The sequence below is a fragment of the Lissotriton vulgaris genome, chromosome 2_1, assembly GCF_964263255.1.
Source record: "Lissotriton vulgaris chromosome 2_1, aLisVul1.2, whole genome shotgun sequence".
Taxonomy (NCBI): Eukaryota; Metazoa; Chordata; class Amphibia; order Caudata; family Salamandridae; genus Lissotriton; species Lissotriton vulgaris.
The window spans coordinates 953692095-953707249 of record NC_141687.1 but is presented as its reverse complement, the minus strand read 5'-3'; the positions used below and the strand labels follow the sequence as shown (position 1 = coordinate 953707249).

General features: G+C 47.7%; 1 protein-coding gene across 2 annotated transcripts in view; it reads left to right on the top strand.

The window, feature by feature from the left end:
• The window catches only part of NCDN (neurochondrin), a 211851-nt gene extending 197133 nt beyond the window's left edge, over positions 1–14718 (top strand). For both annotated transcript variants that reach the window (XM_086956510.1, XM_086956509.1), the window contains exon 7: positions 13486–14718. In XM_086956510.1, the coding sequence (XP_086812636.1) occupies positions 13486–13940 (455 nt within the window). In that variant the 3' untranslated portion in view covers positions 13941–14718. The remainder of the gene's footprint in view (positions 1–13485) is intronic.
• Positions 14719–15155: the final 437 nt, after the last annotated feature.

The window sequence follows — 15155 nt, the reverse complement described above, 5'->3', positions numbered from 1 at the left end:
CCCAATGGCTTCAGCACTGACCTTTACAGAAAGCCCACCGACCGCAACAACACCCTCCATTTTTCCAGCTTCCACCAGGGATCTCTCAAAAGACATATGCCTTATTCACAGATGCTACGCGTCAAACGCATAGTTTCAGATGAACACACTGCTGACATTCGCATCAAAGAAATGCACACACGCTTTCTAAACCGAGGATACCCTGAAACTACCCTCAGGGAGGCACAAACTCGAGTGGCTAAAATTTCCAGACATGAAAGCTTGACTAAAAGACCCAGAAAAGACGATCAACACATGGTTCTTGTCTCCAAATTCTCTACATCAAGTGCAATGTACAAGAAAATTGTTCTTAAACATTGGCCGATCCTCCAAATGGACTCCGACTTTCGGGACATTTTTCAGAATCCGCCCCTATTTGCATATTCTAGGAGTAAGAATATCCAAGAAATTCTTTCCAAACCAACATCTAATCCTACTCAATACAAGGGCACTCAACCATGCTTGAATTGCAGCCACTGCAATAGTATCATCAAAGGGAATGTTATCAGACACCCTATGAAAGGCAACCCCATCAAGCTTCAAGTCAACGCCTCATGTGACACCTCGAATCTGATCTATGCCTTAAAATGCCCATGTGGCAAATTATATATCGGCAAGACCGAACGGAAAATCAAAACACGCTTGAATGAGCATAAGTCGAACATACGCCTGAAATATGAGAAATCCAATGTTGCCATGCACTTTGTTGAAGCTCGTCACACCATTGCTCAACTCCAATACATTGTTCTAGAAACTGTTTCCAAGAAAGAAGGCACTGACATTCGCAAATTTCTTCTCCAAAGGGAACTGGAATGGATATATCGTCTCCAAACACTTAAACCTCATGGTCTCAATGATCGTATTGAATTCAGTTGTTACCTTTGAGTTATTTCTTTGTGTAATTCCATGCACTTTACTGTATTTTGCATTGTTCTTGCCTGCTTCCCTACCCTTTCGCCCTCTCTGCACCTTTCCAAGATGGCCCCCACGCAGCATCTTAACCTTCCCACTTTCCCTTTTCTAGTCCGTTTTCCACTTCTATGCCCACCAACTCACTTCTTAGCCCTCCCGCGACCACGCACCGTTTAGGCGTCCAGCTTATTCAACTTTGGAGTAGTGAGCTTCACTACCCGCGTACCGAAGTAAGTCCCCGCCTGCACCGCCCGTGCAGACTGCACCGCGATCCCATTCCTTCACTTCTCCCCATTCTCGTCACGCGCTGACGCTACCCCGTCCCGTTCACTCCCCTCACCACTCCCGGCGTCTCTTAGCCTTCACTATTGATCGGCACTTTAACATCTATTAATACCTTTTCTACCACCCTTATCCTCACGGCATCTTGTCTCCCTTTCAGCGCTCCTTGACAAAGGGCCACCCGCCCGAAATGCATCGGAGGCGTTCCCCTCTCATTACCATCATTTGAACTTTTCAATGTCAAGATTATTGATATGACAACAATATCAATGGACTAAGCTTTATGAACTGTGATTAAATCTCTTCAATTGGATACAAACGTTTTTGAATCATTTTTTGAACTTTATCGGAGTGCCTCCCCTTGGGGATGTATCTGCATTACGATGCATACACAACTTATCTTATAAGAATCGTGTTTTGACGGAAACCCGACCCACGAGTGCACACGAACCTGTGTCATCTTCCTTCATTGTCCTTAAAAGTACACGATCCCAAACCGCTGTGCCCCACCAAACTTACTTCACTGTGATTAAAAGAAGCTACAAACATGCCACTACAATGGCATAAGCTTTCAGAGGGACCATATTAAACAACCCTTCTCAACAGCAAGATTTTGACTCAATCGCCTGCCAAGCCAAAGACTTGGTAGGACAAAAGACTAAAAATCTAGCATGCTCTTTATCAACTATTGCCCAATTAGAATAGTATTCCTTTTCCTTATTTTTTGTCCAAACAAACTAAAAGCCTGTTTTACGAGAGTGTGTGCATGTTAGTGATACCTGCAAAGCGGTAACCTGACAAGGCCTTCCACCCCTTAACAAAGCACTATTATTTAGTTCCAAATGCCTTTGCAAACGCCATAAATGCCAGGCTGCTAGAAAGACCTGGTTTGCATAAATATCGTGGACTGTCAGCTTCACTTCATATTGCCGTCAGCTGTATTGGGATATGCCTGCTATTTTATTCCACTGCTTGACTATAAATAAAGGTTCGAGGCATGTGGGCTGCTGAATTCATATCTGTGCATAGTCCGCCACCTAGTGTTGGGTCCGGATGATTGCACATTGTTGTCCTGGAAGAGTCTTCGAAGTATCACGAGATAGGTGGCTCCTCCCCTGGACTACAGTGCGCATGGGCATCGCCTCCATCCCCAGATTGTTTTTTTCCGCCATCGGGTTCGGATGTGTTTTCGGTTCCCTCTATCGGAACCGATAGTTGTTCAACTTTTACTCGAGACCAAAAGGTCTTTAGGCTGGGCGTCGGTATAGTTGCGTTCGGGTTTCTTACTGACTCTCAGCTCCGATCTCCTACTGCCCTTCCACGTGCTTTCGACGCGGACGGGCCTACACTACACCCTTTGCTATGGAGCGGACTCCATTCAAGAAGTGTCCGCTGTGTCACTCCAAATATTCGCACCTCGACGTGCACCCCGTGTGCAATACATGCTTGTCGCCGGATCACCGTGAAGACACCTGCATGGCGTGTTCAAAATTTAGGAGTAAGAAAACTTTGAAGATTCGCCGGGCAAATCGGCTCCAGGCTCAATTGTCGGCTTCGGCACCCCCACCTATTGACATCTTCCAAGAATCTGTCGAGGAAGAAGACGACGTACAAGGGTCGGACTCTGGCCCCGCGTCCGGGGAAGAGACCTACGACGCGGATGAGGAGGCCTACGACGAAGTCTCCGGCGAGGTAGGGGACGACGAACTGGCTTGTGCCACGATGGGAGATAGCTCAGAGGAAGAGCATCCCCAACCAGACTCCGGGGTTACTCCCCGTCATACGGCCCAGGTCGAGGGATCGCCTTCGGGCCTTACCCAAGATCTAACTATGAGTCCTACGTCCCCGCCTCCGGGCCCGGTCACGGACATTTCTAACAAGAAACCGAAAGTGAAGCCAACTGGTCTCGCACCCTCGGATGCGAAACCGAAACCGAAAGTGGCGTTGGTGAAGAAGGTTCTGGAGGCGTCAACTTCCACGAAACCCAAAATGGCCGACTTGAAGAGCCACGCCAAAATGGCCGACCAGAAGAGCCGCGCCAAAATGGCCGACCCGAAGCCCTCTGGGTCGGCGCCGAAGGTGAAGGCATCCGACGCGGCTGCGTCGGCACCGAAAGGGGTCGCGGACCCGAAGACGGCTTCGAAGAAGCGTCACGCCGACGGTGCGCCAGGCCATGGGGCGTCGGCACCGAAGAAGAGGCCTACCGGCGACCGGGCTCTCGGAGACGAAGAGTCGCTCGAGACGGTTCAGCCCTCGGCATCCCTTACAAAGAAGGTGGGAGAATCCTTAAGGCGGATCCAACAGTCCACTGTGGTTCCCAGCCAGGACACTGTAGTGCCTAGGCCCACGCCGAAGCCTGCCAAGGAACAAACGCCCATTCGTTTTACCCTTCCTCCCAAGTCGGCGCCGAAGGCCTTCGCGCCTAAGCAGAGTGGACACTCTCAGGAAGTATTGACGCCGAAAGCTGCCTTGGTGGTGTCGAAGCTTCGGCTCCAACCGCTTGCGGTGGAGGAACGTCGTGAGGTGATCATCGACGCCAACACCGGAAAATTGTCGCTCCTCAAACGAAAGATTACGTCGGAGCCGGCCTTGGAACCTTTTAGGATTCCACTCAAGAACAAAAGGTACTCTGCGGACTCTTCGGCTCTGATGGAACCTCTGTCTCCACAAGCCCTGGAACACTCGCCGGCCCATTCCCCCGTGCCTGATGTGGACGAGGAAGAGGCCGAGTACAACTATCCTGCGTACTCGGATCCGGAAGAGGAGCAGGTGCCCTGGACAGCAGGAGGTGACACAGACGACCCGCAGTCGGGCCAGGACACTCAACTTTTCGCCGCAAAGACGTCCCCGACAGAGGACTCGGCGGCATTTAATGCTTTAATAGAGAGAGCTGCAGCGAACCATGACGTCGAACTGCACTCAGACCCCGTGGATGCGGACTTCTTAGTCGACACCTTCTCGGTAGCCGAAAAACAAGTCAAGACACTACCGATGCTGAAAGGGGTGCTGAAGCATGCACAGGAGGTATTCAAGGAGCCCACCCGGGCGCGGGTGGTCAATCCTCGCATCGACAAGAAATATAAGGCGGCGCCCACGGATCCCACGTATATTAAGGGACACTTGCCATTGGACTCCCTGGTGGTGTCCAACGCTCGAAAGAGGGCGAATTCGCAGACTACTGGTGATGCTCCTCCCCCAGACAAAGAGTCCAAGATCTTTGAGGCATCAGGCAAACGCATTGCTGCACAGGCAGCGAACATCTGGAGGATCTCTAACACTCAAGCCCTGCTTGCACGTTATGATAGGGCCCATTATGACACATTAGAGGCCATCCTGCAACACTTGCCTGACCAATACAAGGAGGCGGGGGAGATGCTCATTCAGGAGGGTAAACTCATTACAAATGCATCCATCAAATGTGCCCTAGATGTAGCAGACACTGCCTCCAGGGCTATCAATACAAGCGTGTTACTTAGACGCCATGCCTGGCTTCGAATTTCTGGGTTCAAACCCGACATACAAACCACAATACTGGGTCAAACAGTGAATCCTGACCATCTGTTCGGCCCTGAGGTGGATGCCTCCCTAGAGAAGATGAAAAAAGATACCGAAACTGCCAAGTCTATGGGGGCTTTACAAAGTCAGCAGTTTCGGGGTGGTTCCTTTCGCCGCTCCAATTCAAGAGGAACCTCGAGAGGCCAGGCATCCCAGTCCACGCAATACTACAAGGGTAACACCCAGTCCTCGTATAACAACAACAAGGGCAGGGGTGGCTACAGAGGCAATAATATCAAAGGCAGGGGACGTGGAAACAATGCCTCCAGGTCCACCACCTCCAACAAGCAGTGACGTCTTGTCACTTCCCCCCGATCACACGACACCTGTCGGGGGGAGACTCCAGCAGTTCCTGCCGGCGTGGAGGTCCATCACCACGGACAGGTGGGTGAGGTCTCTTATCCAGTACGGGTACTGTCTAGAACTTGCGTCCATTCCACCGGACATACCGCCAAGAAGCCGTGCTATGTCCGACGAGCACTTGACCTTGTTGCAGTAAGAAGTACTGGTCATGCTGCAAAAAGGGGCGATAGAGCTCGTTCCATTGCAAGAACGGGGAACGGGGGTTTACTCCCTGTATTTTCTGATCCCCAAAAAGGACGGATCACTCAGGCCGATCCTGGACCTCAGGCCCCTGAACTGGTACATCAACTCGGAGCACTTCCATATGCTCACATTGCAGCAGGTGCTTCCCCTGCTTCAACAGGGGGACTTCCTAGCAACGCTGGATCTGAAGGATGCCTATTTCCATATTCCCCTGCATCCTTCCCACAGAAAGTATCTCAGATTCACGATCTTAGACAAGCATTACCAGTTCAGAGTCCTGCCGTTCGGGGTCACCACGGCACCGAGAGTTTTTACCAAATGCCTAGCGACTGTGGCGGCGCATCTCCGTCGCCAGCACGTCCATGTCTTTCCATACCTAGACGACTGGCTTATCCAGGCAAAGACGAAACAGCAGTGCGTAGACCACGTGTCACGCACCATTCACCTCCTGCACGATCTGGGATTCTCTCTGAACTACCCAAAGTCCCATCTCCAGCCCGCCCACGTGCGACAGTATCTGGGAGCGACAATCGACACTCTGGCAGCCACTGCGCAGCCGAGTTCAGTGAGAATCGCCAGTATCCAGGCACTGATCCAACGATTCAGACCCCAACACTCGCTTCCAGCGAGGGTGTTCATGCAGTTGATAGGCATGATGGCCTCCTGCATCTCCATTGTCCCGCACGCGAGACTACATATGCGTCCGCTTCAGGAGTGCCTGGCACGTCAGTGGACTCAGGCTCATGGGCAACTGACAGACCTAGTGTTGGTGAGCGGTCGGGCGTACAACTCTCTGCATTGGTGGAATCCACAAAACCTTTGCAAGGGCCGACCATTCCAAGAGCCTGTCCCACAGATCATCCTGACGACGGACGCCTCTCTCCAGGGATGGGGAGCGCATGTACTCCATTACACTGTGCAGGGACTATGGACACTTCAGCAAAGGAAGATGCACATCAATGTGTTGGAACTGATGGCAATCTTCATGGCCTTAAAGGCGTTCAAAGTACATCTGTGCAACAAGGTCGTGTTGATCCGGACGGACAACATGACGGCCATGTACTACATCCAGAAGCAGGGAGGTACACACTCTCCACAGCTGTCTCATCTGGCTCAGAGCATGTGGAAGTGGGCCATTCAGAGGAACATCTTCCTCATGGCAGAACATCTCCCAGGCAAGGACAATCAAATGGCGGACCTGCTCAGCAGGCACAGCCATCAGATGCACGAGTGGGAGATACATCCATCAGTACTCCAACCGTACTTCCAAAGGTGGGGTCATCCAGAGATAGACCTGTTCGCCACAAAGGAGAACGCAAAATGCCAAAGCTTCGCCGCCAGATTCCCACACCCCCAATCACAGGGCAATGCGATGTGGATGAACTGGTCAGGCAGATTTGCGTACGCTTTTCCCCCAGCACCTCTGATACCGCTGGTGGCACGCAAGCTCAGGCAACACTCGATGACGCTCATCCTGGTTGCTCCAACGTGGGCTCGCCAACCATGGTACACCACGTTTCTGGAACTCTCCGTGGTACCGCATCAAAGGCTTCATCTCACTCCCAGCCTTCTGACGCAGAGCCATGGCGACATTCAGCACCCAGATCCGCAACAGCTCAACCTGGCGATCTGGCTCCTGAAGTCCTAGAGTTTGGCTACCTCAATCTTCCTCCCGATTGCATGGACATCATTCGGGAGGCAAGGAAGCCCACTACTAGAGCTTGTTATGCGGCTAAATGGAAGAGGTTTGTCGTCTACTGCGTGGAGCACAGCATTGACCCGCTAGACGCTTCCATTCAAAACATCATATGTTACCTCTTTCACCTGTATCGTTGTAATCTAGCTTACTCTTCCATCCGCATTCACCTGTCGGCTATGGCGACATACCTCCAGAATAGGCAGCACCTGTCACTCTTTAAGGTCCCTGCTATCAAGGCTTTTCTGGAAGGACTCAAAAGGGTCATTCCACCAAGGACCCCACCAGCTCCAGAATGGAACCTCAATGTAGTTCTTACAAGGCTGATGGGTCCTCCCTTTGAGCCACTGCACTCTTGTGAGCTCCAGTTTTTAACTTGGAAGGTTGCGTTCTTAGTAGCAATCACATCGCTACGGAGGGTTAGCGAACTGCAGGCGCTCACCATCCAAGAACCTTTCTTCCAGGTACATGCTAACAGGGTGGTGCTCCGCACTAACCCTAAGTTCTTACCCAAAGTGGTCTCACAGTTTCACATAAACCAAACAATTGAATTGCCGGTGTTTTTCCAAAACCCAGAGACGCTGGCGGAGCGTATGCTCCACACCCTTGATGTGAAGAGGGCCTTTATGTACTATGTAGACAGGACAAAAGATTTCCGCAAAACCAAACAACTTTTTGTTGCTTTTGCCACACAACACAAGGGAAATGCAATCTCCAAAGCAGGAATCGCTAGATGGATAGTAAAGTGCATTCAGATCTGCTACGCTAAAGCTAAGCGCACTCTCACTATCCCACCAAGGGCCCACTCCACTAGGAAGTTGGGGGCCTCTATGGCTTTCTTAGGTAACATTCCCTTAGAAGACATCTGTAGAGCAGCCACATGGTCTACCACTCATACTTTCACAAAGCACTGCTGTGTAGACGTGCATTCAAAACAACAGGCAGCTGTTGGTCAGGCTGTTCTAAAAACACTTTTTCAGACTGCTGCAGCTGGCACGGGCGGCCGCCGCTAATGGAGGGACTGCTATGTATTCTATGCACAGATATGAATTCAGCAGCCCACATGCCTCGAACTGCAAATGCTACTTACCAGTATGCATCTGTTCTTGGCATGTAGGGCTGCTGACATTCATATCGCCCACCCTCCTCCCCGGCGCCTGTAGCAGCTGCAGTATGTATTCATATATACACATATGCTCATAGCATGGTCATCACTCACTTCTTCACTCCATCTCTGCCAATGGCTAAAAACAATCTGGGGATGGAGGCGATGCCCATGCGCACTGTAGTCCAGGGGAGGAGCCACCTATCTCGTGATACTTCGAAGACTCTTCCAGGACAACAATGTGCAATCATCCGGACCCAACACTAGGTGGCGGACTATGCACAGATATGAATGTCAGCAGCCCTACATGCCAAGAACAGATGCATACTGGTAAGTAGCATTTGCAATCCTGTGGTGAAGAAAAAAAGCTGACTTTTCTAATCCTAATTCTGCTTCATAGGAGCGATAATTGAAGCTTTAGACTTGCATCAAACCTGCCTTTCTTCAATTTTTGGACAATAAAATGTCCTATTGTAGGCATCAAAAAAGTATCTTAAAAAGTTAAAAAAGTTATCTGCTTGTGGAGCTACCTCAAGTATAAGTCATGATGGGATATGGAAGCTGCTGGCTCCTATAAGGAGCAATGTCTGTTTTCAGCTTCTGTAAAGATGCTGCATGTCTGGTTGCTTTTTTCTTGTTATCCTCATGTGTTCTCCTTTGCTGTAGGCTGAAACGTTAGTGATCGTGTAGCTGTCACCACTGGGCAGTTTCTTTAGGATTGTGTTTCCACAGGAAATGCATTTTTTGGGTTGCTAACAACTTTAGTACCGTTTGACGAATCTCCACTAAACTTTCCCCCAAAAAGTGCTATTCTAACGACTGGTTTGCACATAGAAAGTTTCGGGTGATCCATCAAGCGTGGGGGGGTGACAAAAGGGGGGCTGGGAAGTCTCAAAATGTGATTTTCCCAGTCATTTTTCCATAGGAAATTTAGACCCTGTTGCATCCCAACCCGCTGAGCATAATTACACCAGATTGGGCAGAAAGCTAGTTTGCGGTTTAGAAAGTGTGTTTTTTTGTTTTTTGGTGTAAATCTATTCAGTAGTGTTGGAAAAATTAGGATTCGAAAACATTGTATATTTCATGCCACAGTGGATTGGGAGAGGCGAGAGATCTCAAAGTGAGCTCTGATTGGATCCCACCACCTCAGTCCAAGGAAAGAATGTAAGAAAAAAAAGAAAAAAGACAAGGGGGCTGGGAAGGGATACCCTGTCCCCCAAGGCCTGGTTGTGGGGTGGCGAAGGGACTCTGTCTGGGCCCAAAAACAATTTTTTAGGAATGTTGCCACAAATTTGCAGAGGATCCACAACGAAATTTAAAGAAGAAGCATGGACAACATGTTTATTTTTATTGGGGAGAGGGGTACGTGCCCCCCCTCCCCGTCCCAGGCCGGTTTGGCCCTGGGCACCCCATTCCCCTAACACAACATATTTTAAGGGCAGGGAGCGTGCGGCCGCCTCAACAGGCTACGTTTGACAATGGGGACCCCACCCCCAAGGGCCACTGTATTTGTAAGGGGTATGGGGGGTCATGCCCCCCCTCCCCTTTAAAGGCCCTCCGGATCCCATCCTCCAGGGCCTCTTCTATAACAAGGGATGGAGGCCACACATCCCTCCCGCCCCCCCCCCCCCCCCCCCCCCCCAGCCATTATTGGCCTCTGAGGCGCAGAAGAGCCTGTTCACATACTGTGTCCATGGCAGCCCCCAACCCCTCCCTGTAGTTTCCCTGTCCATGCGGGCATGGAAGCATTTTTAAAACTCCTGCCAAACGGAAGCAAACACAAAGCCTGCTTCCAGCTGGCGGGAGCTTTAAGAATGCTCCTGCCGACTGGGAGCAGACTTTTGATTGGTTTCCCTGCCCCCAATGATGCGGGTGGGGAAACAGATCAACATATTGCTACTGCCTGGAGGGAGCAGCACCAATTCCTGCTCCCTCTGGCCGAGAACAAGTCGAGCTCCCGTAGAATGCAGGGAGTTGACTGGGCCTGTGGAGGCCCTGGGGCTCCCCTTGCCACCCCCAACATTGTGCATGATGGATGCCCTAGGTGGGCACCAGTGTTCATTTAATAGCGGCATAGAGCTGAATAGGGTAAAGTTGAGTGGGGTAGAATGAAATGGAGTACCGTAGAACAGCAAGGAGTGGCATAGAGTGTAGTGTGGTAGAGTGCAGTATTATGTTATGTTAGCAGTATATAGAACGTATGTTTACTCCAATTCGGAGTCTCCCCATGCTGAATTCCGATTGACCGAGTAGGCAACAAACATTATCTTTTCATTGGATTCGTCTTTTCCTAAAAGTCAAGTTTTTAAGTGCTTTCAAAAAGAAACTTCCGAAGACTATAATCTGAGATGCAGTGGTAATTGGTTCCATTGTTTAGCTGCCCGGGACCTGAAAGAGCTGCCACCAAGGCACTTTTTGCAAAATTTAGGAACTCTGGACAAGCCTAGTCCAGCTGATCTAGGGCAACAATTAGGAAGGTGTGGTAGAATCAGTGAAAGGATCTAGCCAGGGCCTTTTCCATGGAGTATCTTGTGTACATAGCACATGGCTTTGATGGATATCCTCTCCTCAATGGGCAGCCAGTGGAGTTTTACCAGGGCTGACCCCGTATGGGCACATCTGGAGATATTCAGCAGTAGATGAGCTGCTGCCTTTTGTACCCTCTGGAGCATTTGAATAATTTTCTTGGAAGCCCCAGATAGAGAACGTTGCAGTAATCTAGCCATGATAACACAAGAGCCTGGACTGTCTTTTTGCAGAGTCAGGAATAAGCCCTATAATCTTCCGAATAATTTTCAGGATACCAAAGCAGGTGCCCGCAAGAGTGGAGATTTGATCTGTAAAGGATAGGGTGGAATCAAACCACACTTCAAGATTTTTTACTTTAGAGTTGAGTAGGCAGGGGGCCTAACTCATTGGGCCACCATAATGTAGACCAGATAGATGGTTGTTTCCCTACCAACAAGATGTCGGTTTTATTGGCATTAAGTGTCAGACAACTGTTTTGTATCCAGTTAGCCAGATCTACCAGGCATAATTTGAATTCTTCCTCCGCTTGAAAATTATACTGAGCTGAAGTTATAATCAGTTGGGTGTCATCTTCGTAAGATACCACCTGAACGCCATGGCCAATTTTTTTTTCAGCTAACTAATGCATATATAAGTTAAACGGGGTCGGACTCCGGGCAGAGCCCTGAGGCACTCCCTGTTTCAGCGACCGAGTCGTGGAAGTAAGCGACTGTAGGGTGACCTGAAGAGTGCGACCTTCCAAGAAGTCTGCTAGCAACCCAGCACTGTGCCTCCCACCCCTGAATTCTGTAGCCTATCTATTAGCAGTCCATGGGAGACCTTGTCAAAGGCGGCACTTAAGTCAAGCATGACTAGTGCACTCGTCTTGCCTTCGTCTGCCACTGAGATTCTGACGCGAATAGGAGGGCTGACTCTGTGCTAAAAGATGACCTAAACCCAGATTGTATCTCATGAAGAAGTGCATTTTTTTCCACAAAATTAATCAGCTGTTGATTGACGAATTTCTCAGCAGTTTTTGCAAAAAAGGCAACAGATATAGGTCTTAGGTTTTCAGGTGCTGAGGGATCTAAAGTTGGTTTCTTCAAGAGTGGAATCACCAAGGAGTGCTTCTACTCCTGAGTAACATGCCCAGAGACATAGGATAGATTAAGCAACTTAGCAAGTACCGGAACAATAGCTTCCCAGCCTCATTATAATATTACCGGAGTCGCAGGATCTAGAGGAGAACCAGACTTTACTTTTAGCTCAAATTATTGGTTTCGGCCTCTGAGATAGGTTTTAAGTTTGAGAAACTTCCCGGAACATCTACTAGCATTCTCAGGAAGGGAGCTATAGATAGTATTTTTCTTGTCAAGGAAAGACTGTGCGATCCGATCGCAAAGGGCATTAGTGGGTGGAATGAGGAAGCTGTCCGTTCCAAAGATGTCAGAGATTTAATTATCTGAAAAAAGTTCCTATACCTGGGAATCCTAACTATAGCTACAGAGTGGCAATGTCACACTGTCATTTATATGTATTTTCGCAAATGCAATAAGTGCAAGGCTTGTGGTTTTGGGGTTAATACAGTGGAATACCTTGCCATGATAAGCCGTTCAAGTTCTCAGACTCATGCAGTTGCAAACAGAGTTTGTAGTGTATGTACTAACAAGAAAATGTAAATTGAGATATGTCGGTAGTACAATCTTGCAAGCCCACAAAATAATGTAAAACCACTTGAGGGGTATTAGGAATGGAGATCACTAGGCATTTCGAGGAGTACCTTAACATTGATGAGAAATGTTTAAAGTATAGTCGTTGATGCAGTCCCAAAAACATAACAGAGGTGGCAACTTAGGTAATTAGAAACCAGATACATTTTCAACCTAGATTCCAAATCACAGAGAGGCTTAAAACCCTGAAGAATTGTATACATGACTGTAATAAAGCTGCATACCACTCCTATATCTTTATGGTTAGATAGTGCCTGTTAAAGTTGTGAAGGGGGAACAAGAGAAGTGTTTTCACTTTTTTGATTTTCTAATTTTAATTACAAATTTGGTTATTTCTAGTTATAATTTTGGGTTGATGCAGTTTTGAATGGAAAGATAATTGGATCTTTATAGTACTTGTAGAGTGCAAACATGATACAAATCATTGGAACAATGTAATTATGTAATACATTCCTAATTTCAAAAATGTTTGCCCACTTGGGCTCAGTTGTGTTCTGGGAAGAGGTGAATAATACCTACAAAAGGCAGAAAGAAATGCTTGTATGAAATCTGGTTTAAAGAAGCATGGAAGTAGTCTTTTAAATTTAAAAAAAAATATTTTGCAATATGTGCAAACGAGATTCAAATTATTAGAGATGAATTATGAGCACAATATAAACGTGTATGAAATTGTGTTTATTTAATAATTTTTCATTAATTTAAGACTGAGGAATACAGTATTTTATTCTATGTCATTTAATCCTGTGCTCTATTTAAAACGACTAAAATGGTGCCAAGCGTACGTGAACAAGGCCAAGTGTTTTGCCCAAACTCGTTATGGCGGATCGTGTAGAATTTGGCGTTATAGGAGTTTTGATATTTAGCATTCACAAAATACCAGATTCCACAATTTAGAGTTATGGTTTGTTTTTAATGTGTTCCGTGAACCCCTCATGCTGGAGGGAACATTTTGTATATGTGTTCACTGTTGATTATTCTGATGCAGAACTAGGATAAGAAGTAGCTTTAGAAGTAGAAGTAGCTTTTCCATTGCATATGGTAGTTAAGAATTGTCCAGCTGCACGATACACATATACATTATTAACTTGGGCTATTGTTCTCCATTCTCCCAGCTATGCAAGAAACGTCTGCAAAGGACTTCTTTAAAGCAACTGTACTTTTCTTGTCACAAGCCCACACATCTGGACAAGATCCCTTGAAGGAGCTGCCAGCAATTCAACTGACTGACGACTACTGCAACGCCTGGGTGGATATTTCTGAGCTGTGGTTCTTAGGGATGCAGGCTTTTGCCAGCTGCCTGCCTCTTTTGACATGGCTGTCCCCAGTGTTACTTGAAACAGGCTGGCCAGAAGAGGTTTTAGGACTGCTGGGGCAGGTGTCTCCGTCCTCTGTTGATCTGGATGTGGTCACGGCATACCAGTGTATCCTAACCGAGCTGGCAAAAACCAGTCAATCTTTTAAGGCAATTCTTCTCTCAAATGATTGGGTGGAGAAAGCTAATCTTTATGGCATGGCGGCCCTTGAACAGTATCTGTTTGAGAATTCTACAAAGACAGTTGTAAAGTAAGCAAATATTGATTGCAGTCTAAACAGACTCTCCTACCGCCTCTTATGTGACCCGCTACATACTCAACAGGGCCTTCTGCAAGTCCCCCGTCCCCCCCTCCATATCCTTCTTTAAAGCCTGCCCTGCAGCCTTCAGGAACCCCCTCCACCACCCAGAGCCTTCCACAATGGAGTCTGCAGCGCCCAACCTGCTGGCCTCTAGCAAGGAGACCCCTTGTGTATGCTGTATGGATAGACAGCCATAAAGATGGCAGCCCACCCATGCAGATGCAAAGGCACCCCCTTGCAAATACTTTTCCTGCAAAGCACCATCTCCTCCTCCTGGGGCATACCAGAATCTCCCACCTACAAACTCTTCAAAAACCCATCAGCCTCTTTTAAATGTAATTCATGGAAACAACGGCCAAATAAACATCTTTAGAAGCTGTTTTTTTGCTTCCTGTAGGACACAAAACCTTATTTGTAACATACTCCTACATCATTTCTGAAAATTATGTTGTAACCGATATGTTGCTTGCTTTTACCTATTTCTGTTATAGGAGTATGACTATTAAGGAGAGCAGAACCTGCTTCTTGTTTGTATTTAATGTGTATTAGGCTGCTCAATTATATGGGTTTCTCCAGTCTCCTGGCATGTTGCTTGGCTTACCACCAAGTTGATGAACTTTAAAAATTCTGTGTACTGATTTTTAATGCACTTGTATGCAGCATTATAACAGATATGTAAACTTGATTAAAACCTCTCACGAGACTGGAAAATAATACATGCATGTGAAAACTAAGTACGATATTTTTGTTTTCAGTGTAGCATGGAACAATTTGTTACTGCAAGGGGGAAATTAGTTCATAATGGAAGGCTAAACCATATACTGAGAGAGGCACTGGAAGGCACCCACAAGGTACTTGTAATATCATTGAACACATTTGTAAAAGAGCCGGCCAAACAATATCTTGCATGAGATAGCAAAATGGTAAAATATTGGCAGGTCTTATAAAGGTGCTTCTGATAGATGCTTCTAGCCATTGATTCCTCACCTTGTATATATTTCTCTAGGTATCAGAATGGATCCAGAAACTCAAAAATATCACCTCTGCTCACCGGTAGGTGGTGCCATGCAGCTCCAAACCAATGTCGTTCTGCTCCAGAAGTGACAAGCAGGGCTGCGTATGTAATAGCCACCCAAACCTGCTGATGGGTTCCTTCTTTTCTTTATGC